A 16279-nucleotide genomic window follows, 5' to 3' on the forward strand; every position below is an offset into this window, starting at 1 on the left:
TGGCGTCAATATAGAAACGGCGATGTATCTGGTCAAGTTATGTAGAGGCTGGCTCCTCTACATAACTTCTGTGGAGCACCGCCAACTCGGGTTATTAAGACCGACGTCTAAAATGCTGGTCTTAATAAATGACCCACTATACACTCTAAATGCCTTTCACCTCATCCCTCTATTCTCTTGGAATGTTTTTTACTATTTACTCTTAAAAACTGTTTGTCCAAAAAAGAAATGAAAGGGAATGAGTAACTTGAGAATTACCTTTTTTATTATGTTATATAATTGTAAACTGCTTTTTAAAAAAAATAGGTGGCTGGATAAGCCCTTTAAACCTTTCCTTCTCTTACTTTTGTCTTCTTATGGCATCTCATTTTCAATACCATGAGATTTAGGCTATTTACACCTTCTGGGGCATTTTTTATGACTGAATTTTACTCATTTTGGGCTGAGTAACAATGAGGTGACAGCTAAATGAGTAAAATGCTGTTATAAAAATGTCCTGAAGGTGTCCATAGCCTTTGTCTAATTTTTTTACTTTTATTTTTCACCTGTATGTGTGCCTTCTTTAGTCATTTTGCACTCTTGTATATTATGTGACCATTGCCCATGTTTGTACTCTTACTTACGGTACATACTTACAAAGAGGGGTTAATCCTACTGGTAAGACACTTATGGAGGATGTATGATTGTATGTATCATTTTGTTTGGAATTGTTGTCTTTCCTAATTTTGCCTGGCTTGTGTCAGATACAATAGTGAAGAAGTGACATTTACTGACTCGTGTCACGCTCCATTACAAGCAAGATGTCACACGCTCATGACATAATGAACTACACAATGTTTCTCTCTTTATAACTCTTCAATCAGTGTCGTGCTTTTGGAGTGCTACCATTGAGGCTGAACATATTTTGTTGAAATGCAGTCTTGATGTTGCTGCTGCTTTCCTGAAAGTACCGGAATGAGCTCTTCTGACGAATATCTTGTGGGAGACTTTCACAAATTGCTTGAAATTGATCCTTGAAAAGAGAGGGGTGGAGGAGAGAATCCAAATTGAGCTATTTGGTTAAATCATCTTAAATTTCAAGGTTTAAGACACCTCTTAAGAACCTCATTTCTATGTTATCTAGCTCACATCAGAGACGTTCTTCCTTCTCACTCTAGGAAGCCTCTTGACCTTCACATTGTTGCTGCAAATTTCACTTCCATTGTCCTTTTTGTATCATAAGCCACCCTCTGCCAGATCATTGGCAACTATTGCTTTCCTGTTTCCTCATATGTGTTTATGTGCCATTATTCAAAATTGTCTCCTTTTTTTTGGACAATGCTGTGGTGATGTTATCATGTCTGGTAATAGTCTCAGAACGTACAGTTGAAATGTTGAGTTCTACTCGTGGCATTATAGACCATATTTGCCAGCAGTTCATATTTTTTTCCCAGGAAGTCTTTGCTCATGTGGTCAAATAGATTCGGGCAGGAGCTGGGTTTAAACATTGGGAAAGATTTCTGCAGGCAATTGTTGGGAAGGCAGCATTCTTTCCCGGCAATCGCCTGCTCATTAGCGGAGGAGACCGCTACTGTTACTTGCCATCGGTCGTCTCCATGCTGTCTAGCTTTTTTCCGGCAGCAGATCGTGATTAGACAGCCCAGCCTGCCATTGCTACCAGTGTCAGACTATGAAGGGACACACCCACAACTGGTAACGGCCAGCTGGACCTTCATTGCAAACATCTAGAAGGAATAATAAAGAAATGGCACAACACAGAGTCATAAGAAAAGTTGATCCAGAATTGTTATTACCTGGGGAGTACAAGTAGTTACTAAAACAGACATGTCAGGAGAAACGTTCCCTCTTTAAAACTAGACCAAGGAGGCAGAAGAGGCACCAAATTTAACACACTATGTGACAGACACGGTCTCTTCCTTATCCCACCTCTTGGTTGGCTTGCCTTAGCCCAATATTTTGCACCAAAATTTTGGCACAATTTGCTACATCTTAAGACCCCTATAAGCCATGACCTTTTTGAAGGCCCTTTTTAAAACTGTCTAATGAGGCACAAAAAGTGTTGAAAATACATAGTAAATCTGGGGTAAGGCATGGCCGACAGTTTACTGGCACACATTGAGCCACAATTCTGGATCATTTAACTTAATCTACCCCAAGATTTCCAAATTTTTTATCAACCAAATGAAATTGAACATTATACATAAACATAGTGAGATAAGTTTGATAGGCCACCTCGATGGTCAGTGATTACTTGGTCACGTGTCAGGTTAGTCTCACAGCAGTGCAACCAAAGACTGGTGAGGAAAACTAAAACCATCAGCATGGAAGATTTCAAAGGTAAGAAGACATATGGCTGACTGAATGGCTTTGCTTAGTTTCCACTACATATTTCTTAAGCTACAGGGCAGATTGGACAAGCTTTGGAAACACCTGTTAGAAGTCTTTATCTCCATCCTCTGTTTTCCTACTTTTCTCACTGTCTCCCACCAAAAGAGAAGTGCAGGGAAGCACATAAGTCATAAAGTTGGCAGGAAGAGTAGGAATCGGATTTTAGCAGGACTGGCAAAAATTTTGCGAAGGTTCTCTGGGACTGAACAACTGATGACTTATCCTTAGGATAGGTCATTAGTATCTGAGCGGCGAGGGTCCTCCTCCCAGCACCCTGCTACTCGGGTGTTCTCAGAAGCAGGCAATGGAACGTCACATCTCGGTTAAAGTGGCCAGGGCTGGTCATTACACACTACTCCCATTCACTTGAATGGCAGTTGCATTGCAGAAACTATGTCCATCCTGGAAAGCCCATATGGAGTCAAGCATCTGTATAAAATATACAAGTTGATTACTGTAACCGCCCAGTCCCTGGTTTTCATCAGGTTTGATGTTCGGTGCCTCTACCAGACTGACTTCTCCCTCCTAATTGTTTTACTAATGTTTTGCCAGTCTCTGCGCTGGCTCCCTGTTTCTTTTTGGATGCAGTTCAGGTTTCTGTTTCACATTGTAGGCGCTCACCACAGTCTTGCAATCGGCATCTCTCTACTCATCTTCCTTCAGCAGTTTTGCTTATGCCTGTGACTATTAAAACCTCCTGCTTCGGACCTGTCCTCTGTAATGCACATACAAGCCGCAAAATGTATTGTCATCATTAACTAGGACAAAGCAGTACAACACTCACACTACTCTGCACTGGAAATTCTTAAAGGGGTTCTCCAGGAATACTGATTTTCTTTAGGCAAATGACCACAGCATTTCTCGACAAAGAGCAGATTCATACATACCTGCTCCCAGCCATTCCAGTCCTCCGTGATGCCACCGCTGTGTCCATCTTCCATTCCCCAGCTTGTGTCCTTCAGGCGCTGCATGGACATGTTCAAATGCAGCCAATAACTGGCTTCAGTGGTGACGTAGCCAGAAGCAGAACGTCACCGCGGAGCCAGTCATTGGCTGCAGTGGAGCATGTGACCAAGCCCATGCAGCGCCGGAAGAAAACTAACCGGGGACCAGAACATGCACGCAATGGGGAGCAGGTAAATATGGATCTTCTGTTTACGGCGAAAGGCTGCGGGCATTTGCTGAAAAATCAGCATTCCTAGAGAACCCCTTTAAGGTTATCATTGTATGCAGTTAGTATATGAAACACATATGTAACACATATACAGTACACTGCGTGCAGAATTATTAGGCAAATGAGTATTTTGACCACATCATCCTCTTTATGCATGTTGTCTTACTCCAAGCTGTATAGGCTCGAAAGCCTACCATCAATTAAGCATATTAGGTGATGTGCATCTCTGTAATGAGAAGGGGTGTGGTCTAATGACATCAACACCCTATATTAGGTGTGCATAATTATTAGGCAACTTCCTTTCCTTTGGCAAAATGGGTCAAAAGAAGGACTTGACAGGCTCAGAAATGTCAAAAATAGTGAGATATCTTGCAGAGGGATGCAGCACTCTTAAAATTGCAAAGCTTCTAAAGCGTGATCATCGAACAATCAAGCGTTTCATTCAAAATAGTCAACAGGGTCGCAAGAAGCGTGTGGAAAAACCAAGGCGCAAAATAACTGCCCATGAACTGAGAAAAGTCAAGCGTGCAGCTGCCAAGATGCCACTTGCCACCAGTTTGGCCATATTTCAGAGCTGCAACATCACTGGAGTGCCCAAAAGCACAAGGTGTGCAATACTCAGAGACATGGCCAAGGTAAGAAAGGCTGAAAGACGACCACCACTGAACAAGACACACAAGCTGAAACGTCAAGACTGGGCCAAGAAATATCTCAAGACTGATTTTTCTAAGGTTTTATGGACTGATGAAATGAGAGTGAGTCTTGATGGGCCAGATGGATGGGCCCGTGGCTGGATTGGTAAAGGGCAGAGAGCTCCAGTCCGACTCAGACGCCAGCAAGGTGGAGGTGGAGTACTGGTTTGGGCTGGTATCATCAAAGATGAGCTTGTGGGGCCTTTTCGGGTTGAGGATGGAGTCAAGCTCAACTCCCAGTCCTACTGCCAGTTTCTGGAAGACACCTTCTTCAAGCAGTGGTACAGGAAGAAGTCTGCATCCTTCAAGAAAAACATGATTTTCATGCAGGACAATGCTCCATCACACGCGTCCAAGTACTCCACAGCGTGGCTGGCAAGAAAGGGTATAAAAGAAGAAAATCTAATGACATGGCCTCTTTGTTCACCTGATCTGAACCCCATTGAGAACCTGTGGTCCATCATCAAATGTGAGATTTACAAGGAGGGAAAACAGTACACCTCTCTGAACAGTGTCTGGGAGGCTGTGGTTGCTGCTGCACGCAATGTTGATGGTGAACAGATCAAAACACTGACAGAATCCATGGATGGCAGGCTTTTGAGTGTCCTTGCAAAGAAAGGTGGCTATATTGGTCACTGATTTGTTTTTGTTTTGTTTTTGAATGTCAGAAATGTATATTTGTGAATGTTGAGATGTTATATTGGTTTCACTGGTAAAAATAAATAATTAAAATGGGTATATATTTGTTTTTTGTTAAGTTGCCTAATAATTATGCACAGTAATAGTCACCTGCACACACAGATATCCCCCTAAAATAGCTAAAACTAAAAACAAACTAAAAACTACTTCCAAAAATATTCAGCTTTGATATTAATGAGTTTTTTGGGTTCATTGAGAACATGGTTGTTGTTCAATAATAAAATTAATCCTCAAAAATACAACTTGCCTAATAATTCTGCACTCCCTGTATATAGGAGAGCATCCACATAAAAGTCAAATTCCTCACAAGCAACTGCTCTTCTCAGTGTAAGACTCCTATTACCTTAAAGTGTTTGTCCAGGATTTTTAAAAAAGGTCTATTTTATCTCCTGTACATGGGACATGTCTTGTACTACATATCAGCTCCATTCACTTAAGTAGGAATAAGCTTGTACAGGGTACCCCACTTGATGATGGCACAGTGACTCATACAGACTTGGCAAGGTTAAATTTGAGCAGCAGTTTATTGAGGCAACAATCATACGGTTAAAGTCGGCAAGTGCCCCATCGGGTCTCTGGTTCTGTTCCTCTCTTAGCGGGGCCAGACTCCAGCAGAGTACACCCTCCCTCCCTCTGATATATGGCCTGTGGTGAGGGAGGGAAAGTGGTGAACTACTGCCACTTCCCAAGGTACAAATAGAGCTTTATCCTGCAGCTGCCACTAGGGGAAACTTAGTACAAAAAGAGATTTTACAGCTTCCATTGAGTTCTACGGTAACATTATGTCTTTACTGGCAGTTACAATTTAAGAATACAATATGCTGGAGGGGGTGGTCAAGTGTTTGGACAGTACTCATTGGGACACCCCTTTCCGTCTGCATTACTAGACATAGTCTACTGACAAGAGTAGTGCTGTTCTAGGAAAAACTGATCATTATTCCTTAAGGCTACATTCAAACAACAGTAAACAAAAATGGCTGTGCGAGGGTCTTTTTTTTTTATTATATTTTTTTTTTACAACAATAATGGGCTATGGGGTATTCACATGCTCATTTTTTTATGGCCCTTGAATAATGGCTATCATAAAATAGGACGTGCCCTAGTTTGTCTCCTCTCACTGACCGACAGCCCCTATACAAATGGAAGGAGACCGTATTTAATGGCCGTTTCTCCGGCATTGGTGAAATAAATGGCCATTAAAAACAGACCGATTTGGCATTATTTTTTCACTGTCATGTGAATGTAGACTTATTCTGTACTATTCTGTTAATCTTGGTACCTCTATGGACTGTCATTCCAAGGTGAAGGAAGAAATTTAGGTATTAGAAGTAGTAATGTAAAGATGTTCCTACTCTCAAAAATTCACTCTGGTCCAGTGCAAACTCCAGTGTTATTTCCGTTTTTGCAGGTTTTTCATGCTAAGCGTTGCTCCATATGTTGAAATTATGTTGCATTAATTCTTGGAGTTCAGTATTTTCCTCGGTGGTGGTAAAAAACATCTATTATACATCAGTGAGGTTTTGTACTTTAACACGTTCTCTTCTTTAGAAAACCTGACGGCAGAACCTTGGTTGCCTGATAAACCCCGTCCTGTGTGTTTGTTGCAGGGATGTTAGGGTGAACTGCAAATCTGAGCCATGTCTGAACATTGTGTAATGTTTTAATCACAGGTCCGTCCCCCGAGACCCAATGTTGCTCGCCGGCCCAAAAGTAACGCTGTGGTGGAGAGCCGTAGGACTTCAATCTCCAGCCCTGACCAGTAAGTGCGGACCTTTACTTTATCCAAGTAACATGTTCATCTTGTAATATCTCACTAAAAGCTCCCTGAATCTAGTAACCAAAAATGTACATGCAAACTATTAAAAAAATTAGGCTTACACTTTCCAGGTTTTACAGGACCAGCAGAAGAATGAAGAAGGTTTGTCAGTTTATGGCCATGTGGACAGTTGACTCTGGTTCAGCAGTAGATCCAGGATTGTGAGCTTGGGCGAGGGAGGGGGGGAGACGAAAAGGTAGTGGTGTGCAATGTGTGCCACAGCAATTTGTCCGTAAATTGGTCACGCCACCTTGAAGTACCTCAAAGGAAATGTGTCACCAAAAATTTTATCTGCCAGTTAAAACCAGATAGTAACATATCTGATTTTTCTAATCTGATTTTATTTTTTGATTATAGATTTTTTTATTCCATTTCCTGAACATGATTATGCGGGCGGCCATCTTGGCTGAGCTGTTCTTAACAGCATTTATAAAGCACTAGCTGAAGGACCCGGCTTCGGTCGGGTATATTTATTCTATTTCATTTAATGTTTGTGTGTGTCGTTAAAAGATATCAACACTATCCACTATAAGTGACATCTACAGCACCCCGCCCCCAAAAACAGTGACCTCCACAGCCCCCCACCCCTTAACACTGACCCCCCACAGTGCCCCGTCCCTTAAAATTTGACCTCCACAGCAGCCCACCGCCTTAACTTTGACCTTTACAGTAGCCTTCCCTTTTAACAGTGACTTTCATAGCATACCACCCCCTTGACAGTGACCTCTACAGGGGCCCGCCCCCTTAACAGTGACCTTTACTGTATCGGGGGCGTGTCTTTTTGAACAGCTCACTAAGACAACAGCACTGTACTGTCTGAGTGTGAGCTGCAGGGAGAAAGTCACCGTCCCTCCCATCCCTGCAGCTGAAAGAAGTTGATTTTTACTTTCATTATTTCAATCCCTGTAGGCGGAGTGGGAGGGGGCGTGATTTAACCAGATCAGAGCGTGGCTTAGCGGGACCTAGAAGTTTATTTTTAACTTCATTTTTTCAATCTCAGCTGGCTGACGAGTGGGAGGGGGCGTGTCCTAACCAGATCGGGGGCGTGTCCTTTTAAACAGCTCACTCTAAGACAGCAGCACTGGGCTGTCTGTGTGTAAGCTGCAGGGAGAAAGTCACCCTCCCTCCCATCTCTGCAGCTGACAGAAGTTGATTTTTACCTTTATTTTTTCAATCCTCGTCGGCTCAGGAGTGGGAGGGGCGTGGCCTAACCTTATCTGGGCGTGGCTTATCAGGACCTAGAAGTTGATTTTTTATTTCATTTTTTCAATCTCAGGTGGCTGAGGAGTGGGAAGGGGGCGTGGTCTAACCAGATCTGGGCTTGGCTGATCGGGACCTAGAAGTTGATTTTTAACTTCATTTTTTCAATCTCAGTTGGCTGAGGAGTGGAAGGAGCGTGGCCTAACCAGATTGGGGGCATGTCCTTTTGAACAGCTCACTCTAAGACAGCAGCACTGTGCTGTCTTAGTGTAAGCTGCAGGGAGAAAGTCACCCTCCCTCCCACCCACCCCTGCAGCTGACAGAAGTTGATTTTTACTTTCATTTTTTCAAATCCCGGCGCCTCAGGAGTGTGAGGGGGCGTGGCCTAACCAGACCAGGGCCATGGCTTAGCGGGACCTGGGGGCGGGGTTTTTAATCTTTTGAGGGTGGACACATTGTGGCAGGGGGCGTGTCTGGGCTCCTTCCTGCAAGAGTGACGCCCCTCTGGGCACCTTACTGGCTCATTTCCATACCAAATAAACGATTTTCAGAGGATAAAAACATCTATTGCTGGAACAAAGGCACATCTGGAAATAAGGTACTAAGTGCTATTAGGCCATGGCTTTACTTCAATAGCAATTATCCTGGTGACAGATTTCCTTTAAAGCTCTCCTACAGCAGTGAAGATAAATGGCTGGGTTGTTATGGAAGCCTGGAGTAAAATTGTGTATGTGGAGGCTAACGGCCTGTGAGCTTTTATTGGTTGTTAAGGGTCATGTGACCAGGGTTGGTTAATGCATTTTTGGGGAATATCTCAGGATCGGTATGTCCTAGAAAGCTGAGACCTGGTCTAAAATCTTCCCGGACACCTGATGTACCTACGTGCCAAATTTTGTGATTGTAAATGCGACGGTGCAGATTCCTTTAGCGGACATACACACACACATACACTCAGCTTTATATATTAGATTAAGAAAATTGCTTTACAGCAGCCCCATGATCCATAGACACAATGGTCAAGAGGGGACCTCAGTGACTTCTATGAGAGAGTTTTCTAGGCATGCTCTGTGACCTGTGCAGAGGTCATTGTACAAGGAAAGAATAGATAAGATATGACAATCACCTATTGTGAATGGTGGATCCTGTCTTATCTATACTCAGAGGTGATATCATTACAGGCAGGATTAGAATGAGTTAAGTGATCTGTACAGACCAAAAAGTTGCGCCAATTATTAGACATAGTGGTCAGTGTGAAAATTGCAGTATTTCATGTTTTTTGTTTAACTATATGGAATACATGTGATTTTACTGTATTGATATCCTATTGTCATATAATGTATGGTTTATCTGAACAATTGGCTGTATGTAAAACCTTTAATAAAAATGATCTGATACAAAAACTATATGGAATACATGGAAAATGTAAAAACATCATCAAAAAGTCTTTAAAAATATATTAAACATAAAAATGTGATTTAACCAATAGGTTATTTTCTGATGACACATTTCCTTTAAAGGGGTTCTGCAGTTTTTTTAAACTGATGATCTATCCTCTGGTAAACAGTGAGAAGGCCGCGGCACTACTGCCAGCGCTGCTGCCTTCTCAAACAGCTGATCGGCAGGGGTCACGGGTGTCGGACCCCCGCCGATCAGATGCTGATGATCTATCCAGAGAATAGATCATCAGTTTTAAAAAAATTGCCGAACCCCTTTAAAGGAAATGTGTCATCAGAAAATAACCTATTGGTTAAATCACATTTTTGCAGAACCCCTTTATGTATGTATACCAACGCAAGAAGGAAAATAAAAGCTGAACATAGAAATGCCTAATTACTTTATCAGGAACAAACTAATAATACCGCCAAACAGTGACTCTAGTGATCAGATCCCCGATACACACTATAGCAGGATACACTGGGGAAAAGACACACTATTGGTGGATACACTGATTAGGTGATACACTATAGCGGAAAACACTGAGGAATAGACACACTATAGGGGGATACACTGAGGAAAAGACACATTATAGGGGGAAACACTGAGGAGGTGACACAATATAAGGTAATACACTAAGCAAGAGATACACTATAGCGGAATACACTGAGGAAGAGACACACTATAGGGGGGATACATCGTGGAAGTGATACAATATAAGGGAATACACTGAGGAGGTGACAATATAAGGGAATACACTGAGGAGGTGACAATATAAGGGAATACACTGAGGAGGTGACAATATAAGGGAATACACTGAGGAGGTAACACAATATAAGGGAATACACTGAGGAGGTGACAATATAAGGGAATACACTGAGGAGGTGACAATATAAGGGAATACACTGAGGAGGTGACAATATAATGGAATACACTGAGGAGGTAACACAATCTAAAGGAATACACTGAGGAGGTGACACAATATAAGGGAATACACTGAGAAGGTGACAATATAAGGGAATACACTGAGGAGGTGACAATATAAGGGAATACACTGAGAAGGTGACAATATAAGGGAATACACTGAGAAGGTGACAATATAAGGGAATACACTGAGGAGGTGACAATATAAGGGAATACACTGAGGAGGTAACACAATATAATGGAATACACTGAGGAGGTGACAATATAATGGACTACACTGAGGAGGTGACAATATAAGGGAATACACTGAGGAGGTAACACAATATAATGGACTACACTGAGGAGGTGACAATATAAGGGAATACACTGAGGAGGTGACACAATATAAGGGAATACACTGAGGAGGTGACAATATAATGGACTACACTGAGGAGGTGACAATATAAGGGAATACACTGAGGAGGTGACAATATAATGGACTACACTGAGGAGGTGACAATATAAGGGAATACACTGAGGAGGTGACAATATAAGGGAATACACTGAGAAGGTGACAATATAAGCGAATACACTGAGAAGGTGACAATATAAGGGAATACACTGAGGAGGTGACAATATAAGGGAATACACTGAGGAGGTGACAATATAAGGGAATACACTGAGGAGGTGACAATATATGGGAATACACTGAGGAGGTGACAATATAAGGGAATACACTGAGGAGGTGACACAATATAATGGAATACACTGAGGAGGTGACAATATAAGGGAATACACTGAGGAGGTGACAATATAAGGGAATACACTGAGGAGGTGACAATATAAGGGAATACACTGAGGAGGTGACAATATAATGGAATACACTGAGGAGGTGACAATATAAGGGAATACACTGAGAAGGTGACAATATAAGGGAATACACTGAGGAGGTGACAATATAATGGACTACACTGAGGAGGTGACAATATAAGGGAATACACTGAGAAGGTGACAATATAATGGAATACACTGAGGAGGTGACAATATAAGGGAATACACTGAGGAGGTGACAATATAAGGGAATACACTGAGGAGGTGACAATATAAGGGAATACACTGAGGAAGTGACAATATAAGGGAATACACTGAGGAGGTGACACAATATAATGGACTACACTGAGGCGGTGACACAATATAAGGGAATACACTGAGGAGGTGACAATATAAGGGAATACACTGAGGAGGTGACACAATATAATGGACTACACTGAGGAGGTGACACAATATAATGGAATACACTGAGGAGGTGACAATATAAGGGAATACACTGAGGAGGTGACAATATAAGGGAATACACTGAGGAGGTAACAATATAAGGGAATACACTGAGGAGGTGACAATATAAGGGAATACACTGAGGAGGTGACAATATAAGGGAATACACTGAGGAAGTGACAATATAAGGGAATACACTGAGGAGGTGACACAATATAATGGAATACACTGAGGAGGTGACAATATAAGGGAATGCACTGAGGAGGTGACACAATATAATGGACTACACTGAGGAGGTGACAATATAAGGGAATACACTGAGGAGGTGACAATATAATGGAATACACTGAGGAGGTGACAATATAAGGGAATACACTGAGAAGGTGACAATATAAGGGAATACACTGAGGAGGTGACAATATAATGGACTACACTGAGGAGGTGACAATATAAGGGAATACACTGAGAAGGTGACAATATAATGGAATACACTGAGGAGGTGACAATATAAGGGAATACACTGAGGAGGTGACAATATAAGGGAATACACTGAGGAGGTGACAATATAAGGGAATACACTGAGGAAGTGACAATATAAGGGAATACACTGAGGAGGTGACACAATATAATGGACTACACTGAGGCGGTGACACATCATAAGGGAATACACTGAGGAGGTGACAATATAAGGGAATACACTGAGGAGGTAACACAATATAATGGAATACACTGAGGAGGTGACAATATAAGAGAATACACTGAGGAGGTGACACAATATAATGGACTACACTGAGGAGGTGACAATATAAGGGAATACACTGAGGAGGTGACACAATATAATGGACTACACTGAGGAGGTGACAATATAAGGGAATACACTGAGGAGGTAACACAATATCATGGAATACACTGAGGAGGTGACAATATAAGGGAATACACTGAGGAGGTGACACAATATAATGGACTACACTGAGGAGGTGACAATATAAGGGAATACACTGAGGAGGTAACACAATCTAAGGGAATACACTGAGGAGGTAACACAATATAAGGGAATACACTGAGGAGGTGACAATATAAGAGAATACACTGAGGAGGTGACAATATAAGGGAATACACTGAGGAGGTAACAATATAAGGGAATACACTGAGGAGGTGACAATATAAGAGAATACACTGAGGAGGTGACACAATATAATGGAATACACTGAGGAGGTGACAATATAAGGGAATACACTGAGGAGGTGACAATATAAGGGAATACACTGAGGAGGTGACAATATAAGGGAATACACTGAGGAAGTGACAATATAAGGGAATACACTGAGGAGGTGACACAATATAATGGAATACACTGAGGAGGTGACAATATAAGGGAATGCACTGAGGAGGTGACACAATATAATGGACTACACTGAGGAGGTGACAATATAAGGGAATACACTGAGGAGGTGACAATATAATGGAATACACTGAGGAGGTGACAATATAAGGGAATACACTGAGAAGGTGACAATATAAGGGAATACACTGAGGAGGTGACAATATAATGGACTACACTGAGGAGGTGACAATATAAGGGAATACACTGAGAAGGTGACAATATAATGGAATACACTGAGGAGGTGACAATATAAGGGAATACACTGAGGAGGTGACAATATAAGGGAATACACTGAGGAGGTGACAATATAAGGGAATACACTGAGGAAGTGACAATATAAGGGAATACACTGAGGAGGTGACACAATATAATGGACTACACTGAGGCGGTGACACATCATAAGGGAATACACTGAGGAGGTGACAATATAAGGGAATACACTGAGGAGGTAACACAATATAATGGAATACACTGAGGAGGTGACAATATAAGAGAATACACTGAGGAGGTGACACAATATAATGGACTACACTGAGGAGGTGACAATATAAGGGAATACACTGAGGAGGTGACACAATATAATGGACTACACTGAGGAGGTGACAATATAAGGGAATACACTGAGGAGGTAACACAATATCATGGAATACACTGAGGAGGTGACAATATAAGGGAATACACTGAGGAGGTGACACAATATAATGGACTACACTGAGGAGGTGACAATATAAGGGAATACACTGAGGAGGTAACACAATCTAAGGGAATACACTGAGGAGGTAACACAATATAAGGGAATACACTGAGGAGGTGACAATATAAGGGAATACACTGAGGAGGTGACAATATAAGGGAATACACTGAGGAGGTAACACAATATAATGGAATACACTGAGGAGGTGACAATATAAGGGAATACACTGAGGAGGTAACACAATATAATGGAATACACTGAGGAGGTGACAATATAAGAGAATACACTGAGGAGGTGACACAATATAATGGACTACACTGAGGAGGTGACAATATAAGGGAATACACTGAGGAGGTGACACAATATAATGGACTACACTGAGGAGGTGACAATATAAGGGAATACACTGAGGAGGTAACACAATATCATGGAATACACTGAGGAGGTGACAATATAAGGGAATGCACTGAGGAGGTGACAATATAAGGGAATGCACTGAGGAGGTGACACAATATAATGGACTACACTGAGGAGGTGACAATATAAGGGAATACACTGAGGAGGTGACAATATAAGGGAATACACTGAGGAGGTAACACAATATAATGGAATACACTGAGGAGGTGACAATATAAGGGAATACACTGAGGAGGTGACAATATAAGGTAATACACTGAGGAGGTGACAATATAAGGGAATACACTGAGGAGGTGACAATATAAGGTAATACACTGAGGAGGTAACACAATATAATGGACTACACTGAGGAGGTGACAATATAAGGTAATACACTGAGGAGGTGACAATATAAGAGAATACACTGAGGAGGTGACACAATATAATGGACTACACTGAGGAGGTGACAATATAAGGGAATACACTGAGGAGGTGACAATATAAGGGAATACACTGAGGAGGTGACAATATAAGAGAATACACTGAGGAGGTGACACAATATAATGGACTACACTGAGGAGGTGACAATATAAGGGAATACACTGAGGAGGTGACAATATAAGGTAATACACTGAGGAGGTAACACAATATAATGGACTACACTGAGGAGGTGACAATATAAGGTAATACACTGAGGAGGTGACAATATAAGGTAATACACTGAGGAGGTGACAATATAAGGGAATACACTGAGGAGGTGACAATATAAGGTAATACACTGAGGAGGTAACACAATATAATGGACTACACTGAGGAGGTGACAATATAAGGTAATACACTGAGGAGGTGACAATATAAGGGAATACACTGAGGAGGTGACAATATAAGGGAATACACTGAGGAGGTGACAATATAAGGGAATACACTGAGGAGGTGACAATATAAGGGAATACACTGAGGAGGTGACAATATAAGGGAATACACTGAGGAGGTGACAATATAAGAGAATACACTGAGGAGGTGACAATATAAGGGAATACACTGAGGAGGTGACAATATAAGGAAATAAACTGAGGAGGTGACAATATAAGGGAATACACTGAGGAGGTGACAATATAAGAGAATACACTGAGGAGGTGACACAATATAAGGGAATACACTGAGGAGGTGACAATATAAGGGAATACACTGAGAAGGTGACAATATAAGGGAATACACTGAGGAGGTGACAATATAAGAGAATACACTGAGGAGGTGACAATATAAGGGAATACACTGAGGAGGTGACAATATAAGGGAATACACTGAGGAGGTGACACAATATAATGGACTACACTGAGGAGGTGACACAATATAATGGAATACACTGAGGAGGTGACACAATATAAGGGAATACACTGAGGAGGTGACAATATAAGGGAATACACAGGAGGTGACAATATAAGGGAATACACTGAGCAGGTAACACAATATAAGGGAATACACTGAGCAGGTGACAATATAAGGGAATACACTGAGGAGGTGACAATATAAGGGAATACACTGAGGAGGTGACAATATAAGGGAATACACTGAGGAGGTGACAATATAAGGGAATACACTGAGGAGGTGACAATATAAGGGAATACACTGAGGAGGTGACAATATAAGAGAATACACTGAGGAGGTGACACAATATAATGGACTACACTGAGGAGGTGACAATATAAGGAAATAAACTGAGGAGGTAACACAATCTAAGGGAATACACTGAGGAGGTGACAATATAAGAGAATACACTGAGGAGGTGACACAATATAAGGGAATACACTGAGGAGGTGACAATATAAGGGAATACACTGAGAAGGTGACAATATAAGGGAATACACTGAGGAGGTAACACAATATAAGGGAATACACTGAGGAGGTAACACAATATAAGAGAATACACTGAGGAGGTGACAATATAAGGGAATACACTGAGGAGGTGACAATATAAGGGAATACACTGAGGAGGTGACACAATATAATGGACTACACTGAGGAGGTGACACAATATAATGGAATACACTGAGGAGGTGACACAATATAAGGGAATACACTGAGGAGGTGACAATATAAGGGAATACACAGGAGGTGACAATATAAGGGAATACACTTTGCAGGTAACACAATATAAGGGAATACACTGAGGAGGTGACACAATATAATGGACTACACTGAGGAGGTGACACAATATAATGGA

At 41.6% G+C, this 16279-nt stretch overlaps 1 protein-coding gene across 5 annotated transcripts in view; it reads left to right on the forward strand.

The window, feature by feature from the left end:
* Window positions 1-16279, forward strand: part of DENND1A (DENN domain containing 1A) — a 785792-nt gene that overhangs the window by 742810 nt on the left and 26703 nt on the right. For all 5 annotated transcript variants that reach the window (XR_005774032.1, XM_040406251.1, XM_040406253.1 and 2 more), the window contains one exon: window positions 6624-6712. Coding sequence is in view for 4 of the 5 variants with exons in the window: in XM_040406251.1 (XP_040262185.1) it covers window positions 6624-6712 (89 nt within the window). In the remaining variant the exon portion in view is untranslated. The remainder of the gene's footprint in view (window positions 1-6623; window positions 6713-16279) is intronic.

This window comes from Bufo bufo, chromosome 8, assembly GCF_905171765.1.
Source record: "Bufo bufo chromosome 8, aBufBuf1.1, whole genome shotgun sequence".
In the NCBI taxonomy this organism is placed as follows: Eukaryota; Metazoa; Chordata; class Amphibia; order Anura; family Bufonidae; genus Bufo; species Bufo bufo.